The sequence below is a fragment of the Corylus avellana genome, chromosome ca2 (assembly GCF_901000735.1).
Source record: "Corylus avellana chromosome ca2, CavTom2PMs-1.0".
Taxonomy (NCBI): Eukaryota; Viridiplantae; Streptophyta; class Magnoliopsida; order Fagales; family Betulaceae; genus Corylus; species Corylus avellana.
In genome coordinates, this window is record NC_081542.1 from 21,576,004 (window position 1) to 21,584,316 (window position 8,313).

The window sequence follows — 8,313 nt, forward strand, 5'->3', positions numbered from 1 at the left end:
AAGAGAAATGGTTTCCTTACATGTTCTATGCCATATATATTTCGTGGTACAGTTATTTTTATAATGGCGTTTCAAAGCTTCAAACTGTGGTGCTGATGTGGCGTTATGTTGATCATTAGATTTATTTTTGACACATATATTCTAGTCAAATAAAAAATGATTGAAAATGAGAGGGCAACTACTCTTGTTTTACTGATAATTTACTTGTGGCCTTTGAGGCTCTCCATATGACGAATGAGAGAATTAAAGGTCGCAAGGGATTCATGGCCCTTAAATTGGATATGAGTAAGGTGTACGATAGGGTGGAATGGCGGTATCTGGAGGAGAGTATGGTTAGAATGAGTTTTGCTCCAAGATGGGTCCAGCTAATAATGACTTGTGTTAGTACTGTTTTTTACTCGGTATTGGTTAAGTGACAGCCCTATGGAGTTATTGGGATCTCCTTATCTTTTTATTTTATGTGCAGAAGGATTAAGTTCTACGTTGAGGAGGGCTAAACTCAGTCATGAGCTAACGGGCCTAGCTTTGTCAAGAGGAGGGAAACGTATTAACAACTTATTTTTTGCATATGACAGCTTGCTTTTTTGTAGGGTTAATTCTCTCGAGTGGTTGAAGATTTAGGAGATACTTGACACATATGAACGGGCTTTGGGGCACAAAAGCTTAACATGGAAAAAACAGCCCTATTTTTCAGTAAGAACACAAAATTGGAGACCCGTGAGCATCTTTTGGAGGAGATTGGCGTTCGTTCAACTCAAAGTTATAAAAAATATTTGGGCCTCCCAGCCCTCATTGGCAGGTCTAGGACAAGGTCGTTTCAAAACCTCCAAGGTAGGGTTTGGGATAGACTCCAAGGTTGGAAAGAGAAATTTTTGTCGCAAGCAGGGAAGGAAGTTCTGATAAAGGCAGTCATACAAGCGATTCTCACGTATACGATGAGTACCAGCTACCAAAAGCTCTATGTTGCCAAATTAATTCAATGATGATGAGGTTTTGATGGGGGCATAAAGAAAACGTGTCAAGAGTTGCATCGATGAGTTTGAGGAATATGAGCCTCTCAAAAGATGAAGGGGGATTGGGTTTCCGTGACATTGAAGTTTTTAATCAAGCCTTGTTAGCCAAACATGGACGGCGTATACTTCAGAATCCGGATTTCTTAGTGGGTAAGTTTTTCAAAGGAAAATATTTTCCGAATTAGTTCTTTTTTGGAATCAAATTTGGGGAGAAGTCCGTCGTATGTTTGGCGAAGCATTTGGAAAGCTAAGAGTACACTAATGGAGGGGCTGTTATGGAGGGTCGGTGATGGTAAATCCATAAGAATTTGGGTGGACAAATGGATTCCAGCGACGACTACAAACAAAATTCAATCACCAAACATCTCCTTCCCAAGGGATGCACGGGTGAGCGAATTGATTGACTAGGACAGACGGTGGTGGAACGTCCAGCTTCTCCAAGAAAATTTCTCTGAAGCGGAGGTTTCAAGAATCTGCAGCTTAGCAATTTGCCCGGGGAGAAGTGCAGACCAGCTAGTTTTGGGGGGTACAAAGAACGGTGAATACACTGTCCGAAGTGCCTACCATATGGCAAAGGCAGTTTTGGAGAGGGAAAATTGCTCGAGTTCAATAGCGCAATCCAAAAACGAATTATGGAGGAAGATTTGGAATCTTAAGGGATCAAAAGCCCTACAAATGTTCTTGTGGAAAGCATTTCAAAATATACTCCCTACACGGGAGAATCTATATAGGAGAAAAATCAGTCTCGACTCTCTCTGTCCAGCTTGTGGTCTATTTGTGGAATCAGTGGGGCACATTTTATGGAGCTGTCAATCGGCGAGGGATGTATGGTTGGATGGCCCACGAGTACTACAAAAATCTACAAGTGATGATGGAAATTTTATGGAGATAGTTCTGAAGTTTATGGGAAAACTGGATGAAGAAAACTTCCTCTTGTTCGCAACAATAGCCCGCCAGATATGGTTTCGTAGGAATTGTTTGGTGCATGGGGGTGACTTTCAGGCTCCTGCAGTGGTGATGCGACAGGCAAGAGATCAAGTAGAAAATTTTGCAATGGCCGAGAATGAGATACACCACGAAGAGGGTCCACCAGACATTCTTATAAGGAACACGAAATGGGGAAAGCCTCCTGATCAAGACAGTGTAAAAGTCAATTGGGACGCCTCAATCTCAAAAGACTTGGGTATGATGGGGGTGGGGGTCATTCTTCGTAACCATGATGGAGAAGTCATAGCATCATTCTGTACTTCGAAGCCTAGATACTTGGAGCCGGGATCAGCGGAACCAGTGGGTGCGTGGCATGCAACTGAGTAGTTGGTCTGTTGGGAGTGAGAAAGGTCATTCTTGAAGGTGATGCCTTGGAGGTGGTTCAAGCACTCGGGCGTGAGGGGACTTGGCGTGGAAGTTACGGGCTAGTAGTAGAAGTAGCTAGAAGAAATCTCCAACAATTATCGGAATGGCGTGTGAGTCATGTCAACAGGCAGGCTAGTATGGTAGCTCTTAAGTATGCTAAATATGCAGTAGAAACGAAAGAAGAACAGTTATGAGTGGGGGGTAGCCCCACTGTATCCAAGACAATGTACTTGCTGAGCAAGCTTCGTTTTAATTAATGAGATGAGTATTTGTTTCAAAAAAAAAAAAATTCTCTCTAGTGGTCGAAGTTTGGATTTTCTGCTTTCTGATCCACACTACAATTAAAATATCAAAATCAACCCACCATTATAAATAAAAATTTAAGTGCTACCCTCCATAAAGATACTTGTTAGTGCGAAGAAAATACTTTAATCTTTTTAATAGAAATGAGAAAAGAAAAAAGAGTAGGCTTCCAAAGAGGATAAAAAATCTTTTCGATTTTAAATGAAATAGATAACATATTCCTTTCATGATCAGTATTAGAAGTTTGTGTATTTAACCGGTAGATAAATCCACCTTATCTAAATGTTTTAAAATATGTATTAATATAGACTTCATATAATTAACCGTTAGATATACTAATTTTAAATCATTTTAAATGAAAATAATCCTAGCTATATATTCCTACCAAACGGCCTAGACTTTTTATTTATTTAGTGATCTGCCATTTCTTCCAAAAGGGTTTGGTGGTTTACAGTACGTACTTAAGGTCAAAAATGGAGCGCTCTTACAGAGCAGAGCAAAGAATCCCTGAGTTGTACCCTCGGCAATGTACTCAAAAGACCTCATGCAGTAACCAACAAGAAGCTATTGAAAGCAAGTCACTATAAAAAATAACACACAGCCAGATAAAAGGAACTTTTTGGTCTCTACCCAAAACTTTGTGCTTTAGCAATTCATTACTTATATTCTCAAAACATTTTGTGCGATCATGGGCTAATTAATATTTGGGAGTATTACGGTGGCTGAACTTCATCGGCCTCAAGATCGCTCAAGAAATCAAAATCTACTAGCTATTCGGCGTCAATTGTTGAGGAGCAAGGCTGAGGGAGACAAATATCTATCGAATAGAAGGAGGGAAAGGTGAGTGAAAACCCGCCATGAAGATCTCCTTGTTGAGGCAGATCCCTGGAAGCTGGCCGCCACAAGGGGTCCATCATCCATAGCGGGAGGCCATAGGACGACGGTGTCCAAAATAACGTAAAGCAGGCAGAACTTGTTGAACTCTCAGCCGTTCACGCACCTTGGAACTCCTATTACCAAAACAAATCTAAAAGATGAAATATTCCATATTTTTTTATGAGAAATGCTACGATTTCTTCTAGTGTTATCATTGCGTTCTCACAATTTTACGTGAATATTTTGTCTAAAATTTTCAAAATAAACTTACTAGCCCCACCGGTTCTTTATATTTATTTTATAAAATAATATTAACATACAATCAAGAGAACACCGAGAATAGAGAACACCATGAGAAACCTAACATTTCTCTTTTTTCATTTTCAAAAATATATTTACCATTTAAATAGTTTAGAATAGTTGGGGATTCGTTTTTAAAAAAAATGCAGGTTCCTAATCAATTCAGATTACCTAATAATCTCTAAACCATGTGATTAAGAGTACTGGATCCACATCAAAATCTCATTGGGACAACCAAGTTTGCCCAACCCATCTTCAAGGGCAGCCACATCAGCAGGGTAGTTTCGAAATTGCCTCCTTTAAGCAACTTTAATACATTACGATCTAGAATTCTTTTTCTTTTGTTTAATTAAGGAATTTTTAATGGAAATCTGAGAATATCATTGATTAAAGATCATAAGCATAAAATTCTTAATAAAAAACTCTTACAGCACAAAGCATGAAGCTTTACAAAAATTATAACCACATGTTATGTTATGAGGTTACAAAGTTATAGATACAAACAAAAACTCTTATAATCAGGTGCTATCTATGACTTCAATCTTCCGTTAACCCATATACTAATACAGTCTCCGAGCAGACTAGATATAAGACATAGATAGCCAAATTTCCTAACAAAATTTATTTAAATCGGTCGTGATAGATAACTCCTCACACCTAATTATCCAGGCGGTGAGAAATAATCACTCACACCTAATTATTCTTCCTCACTTATGAGGACAGATCTAGAGAGAAGAAACCTCTTATTCAAAAAAAAAAAAAAAACACAAACAACCAGCAAACAGTAGCAGCGGTCGAGGAGAAGATGAACGGCACAATACAGTGGAAGGTGAATGGAAGCATAATGGAGAAGCCGAAATTGCTGATATGGCCAAAGAACACCTACAAACATAACAAAAAAAAAATTAAAAAAATAAAAAAAGGGGAGGGGGAGGGTAGGAGCGGGGGAGTACTAGAAGGGGAAGGGGATCAAAACTGTATTCTAAGTAGAATGGCCTCTGTTTAATTAAGGAAAGCTAAAAATGCGTTAATGTAAAAAAAAAAAAAAATGAAATGATTATGAAGCGGTTGATTTGCTTTCATTTCTTAATTAGAAAAGATGAGAATAAGAAAAAATCGAGCTTATGTTTAATAAGAAAATATCATCAAGAAAATAAACTTAGAGCCTATTTGGAATTACGTTTGAGAAATAGAGTTTTTAAGTCAAAAAACGCTTTTGGGCAAAAGCTTCATTTTTAAGCTTTTGCTAAAAGTACTTTTTGGCCATTTTTAGGCTTTTTAGACCCTTAAATGCACTTTTAATTTTTTTACCAAACGAGTACTTTTTTTTTTTCAAACAGACTTTTTAAGTATTAAAAATACTTTTAGATTCTTCAAATGCAATCCCAAACATGCCCTTAGCCTGGTTACGGACAGCACATTGTATTTTCAATTGAATTCAAATTGGTTCATTTTGGCTGCTAGTATTGTATTAAGAGTTGGTCACAATTCCGGTCTACAACTACATATGGTACGGTGGTATAAAACTTATTTGGCTTAGCGTGCCAGGGGAGAACACAGCAATTGCCAAGAGTATGAAGAAATTCATGAATAAATAGGAAATAAATAAAATAGAAGAATAAAAAGAAAATGGAGACACTAGAAAAGAACCTAAATGGCTACACAGTGCTCTTATTTATTATTTATCTTTTCAATATACAATACTCCTATTTAAAAGAAAATTGTGGTAGGTGAAAATTGTTAAATTATCAGTTATTTCAAAAACTTAAATTGATAAGAAGAAGTAAATTTAGAGTCTGTTTGAAATTGAATTTGAAAAATAGAGCTTTAAAGTCAAAAAAGAGCTTTTGAGCAAAACCTTCATTTTTAAGTTGTGCCAAAAGTGCGTTTTAACAATTTTTAGGCTTTTTGGATACATTTCTTTTTTTACCAAACGAGTACTTTTTTTTTTTCAAACGGATTTTTTTAGTGTTAAAAGCACTTTTAGGCCCTTCAAACGCAATTCCAAACAGACCCTTAATCATTTAATCAACACTTTAACACTCCCCTCACGTGTGAGCTTATACTCTTTTTTAATAGGTGAAACCCAATACGTGAAATTTTTAATTTAAATGGAAGGTGATTTGACGAAGTCAAGGTTCGATCCCATGACCTTTAGCTTTGATACCATATTAAACATAACTGGTATCAGAGCCACTTTAACAAAAATTTAATCATTTAATCATTTAATTAACACTTTAACAAAAATAATACAAACATGATGAGTGGAGATATTATCAAATCAAATTTAAATACAATCAAATTTAATTACCTAAAAGGTAAGAGATTACAGTCAAATATGAAATCAATTACAATATGATAATATATTATAATATCTTCTCGAACTCAATGCGAAATTTGTAGAATATTCAGTTTGATATATTTTTGTTTTTTTTCACCAAAAGAGATAGAGGTGGTTGACCACAATGGCATGTGGCGGTGGCTAGAGATGATGACCAAAAACTCTTCAAAGGTGGATGACAACTGACACTAGTGACCAGAGTTAATTGGTGGCGGTTGACGACGGTGGTCGGAGAGGGTATTGGCTGACAACGATGATCAGAAATGGGTCTTTATCAACAATAGGTCAAAATGGGCCAAAAGATAACCAGTTATTGGCCGAATATAAGGGTCAACTTATGCCTAAAATGGGCCATACTGAGCCGAAAATATAGCCAACTATAAATGAGCCTTAAATGACCCTAAGACCAACAAACAAGACCAACAAAGGCCAAATTACTAGGCCAACAAAGAGCTTGATTGTTTCTTTTTTTTTTTTTTGGAAAAATGTAAATTCAGTCCTTGTGGTTTACATAATTTGCAATTAACTCTTTGTGGTATCAAAATAAATTCAAAGGTCCCTGGGGTATGCTAAAAAAATAATTTAGTCCCTACTGTCAAATTCCGTTCACTAACTTAACAGATTCTAATAGCGTAAAATATTAGAGCCAATATAATTGTGATACTTGTCCTACTTAAGTCAGTGTCATACTAAGGGAATTTGTTAAATTAGTGGATGGAATTTGATTGTAGAGACTAAATTATATTTTTGGGATACCTCAGGGACCTTTGAGTTCATTTTGATATCATAGGGAGTTAATTGTAAATCAGGTAAACCACAAGGACTAATTTTATATTTTTCTCTTTTTTTTTTTAAGAGGGACTAATAAACAACTAGAAAAACTCAATGCCCTTTGAGAGATGCTCAAACACAAGGAGTAAACGATGGTGTCCTTTGTTCTTTTGAGAAGGCAAGCTTAACAAAGAAACAATCAAGCATTTGGGTAGCCAGACAGGAAGTCATCTGTATGCACCAGAAACTAAAATTATCTTCTATAACTAATTTTCTTAAGTGCAAAGGTAATTCATAATCAAAGCCTCAGAGAATGTTGGTGGAAAATGCAAGTTCCAAGAAAATGCCATTTTCTTTGGGAGAAGCGAGGGCCATTCACGCGATCGTGATCGACCATTTTTGTGTTCCTTCTAATATTCCTCTCGCAGTTCTTTTCATCTTGATGCGATCTATCTCCCAAAAGAATATCCTTTGCATTGCACCCGCCACCAGCATATTAGTTTGGATCTATCAAAAAGAGAATGATAACAACCATATAATAATCACAGTAAACAAGAAAAATATGTATTCCAACAGAGTAAAGAGGAATGAATTAAGCTCTTTCTTTTCATGTTTTAGATGTGAGATCAAAAGCTTTTCAGGGGTACATAGTTCTCGCACGTTCCACCTACTTAGTTTATTTATTTTGTTCTTTTCCGAATTGAAGGGCACCACATGGTTCTTTAACTTTCACCCCATTCACATTGAGCAATTTTAAATTTTCCTAAATTTAACTCAATTATTTATTTATTTATTTAGCTAACAACTTTTCAAAATTATTAAACATTAAATTCTCTAAATATTTTTCTTGTAAAATTTCGCCCTAAATGATATAATATTGTCTGCTTTTGGCCAATGCCGCACGGTTTTATCATGGGTTTACCCCAAAATACCTCATACCATTTAGAAAGAGCATATTCCATATAAACACATCATTATTTTCACACTCATGCAGTCACATCTCTACTTTAACTAAATATTATTTTTTATTAGTAAAAACAACTTTCAAAGTTACAAAATTTGTCACTTTAAAAAAATCAAATGTCATTATTATTATTATCATTATTATTTTAGGGGTAATTACCTTTTACCCCCATGAACTACCAACTATGACACCTGACCCCATCAAACTACCATCTTATGACAAAAAGCCCCCTTCCATCAGTCAAAGAGGTTAAAATTGATGGTCAACGATCATGTGCAAGTCATGTGCTATTTTAAAAATTTTTCTTCCACTTTTGCCCTCACTTCAGACTGAGAAAATGACGCTTATACCCTCCTAAACCCTCATCCAACACATGAAAACAATTTAAAATG

At 36.1% G+C, this 8,313-nt stretch overlaps 1 protein-coding gene across 1 annotated transcript; it reads left to right on the forward strand.

Moving 5' to 3' along the window:
* Positions 1 to 1,274: 1,274 nt before the first annotated feature.
* Positions 1,275 to 2,327, forward strand: LOC132169309 (uncharacterized). Its single transcript, XM_059580363.1, has 2 exons — positions 1,275 to 1,400; positions 1,446 to 2,327. The coding sequence occupies exons 1-2, from the start codon at positions 1,275 to 1,277 to the stop codon at positions 2,325 to 2,327; spliced, it is 1,008 nt and encodes a 335-aa protein (XP_059436346.1).
* Positions 2,328 to 8,313: the final 5,986 nt, after the last annotated feature.

What these genes read in the sequence shown, in the direction of transcription:
- LOC132169309 (XM_059580363.1), top strand. Translation starts at nt 1,275, where the DNA reads ATGGAGGGGCTGTTATGGAGGGTCGGTGATGGTAAATCCATAAGAATT. An exon ending in CCTTCCCAAGGGATGCACGG is followed by an intron (nt 1,401 to 1,445) that starts GTGAGCGAATTG and finishes TGGAACGTCCAG; the next exon opens with CTTCTCCAAGAAAATTTCTC.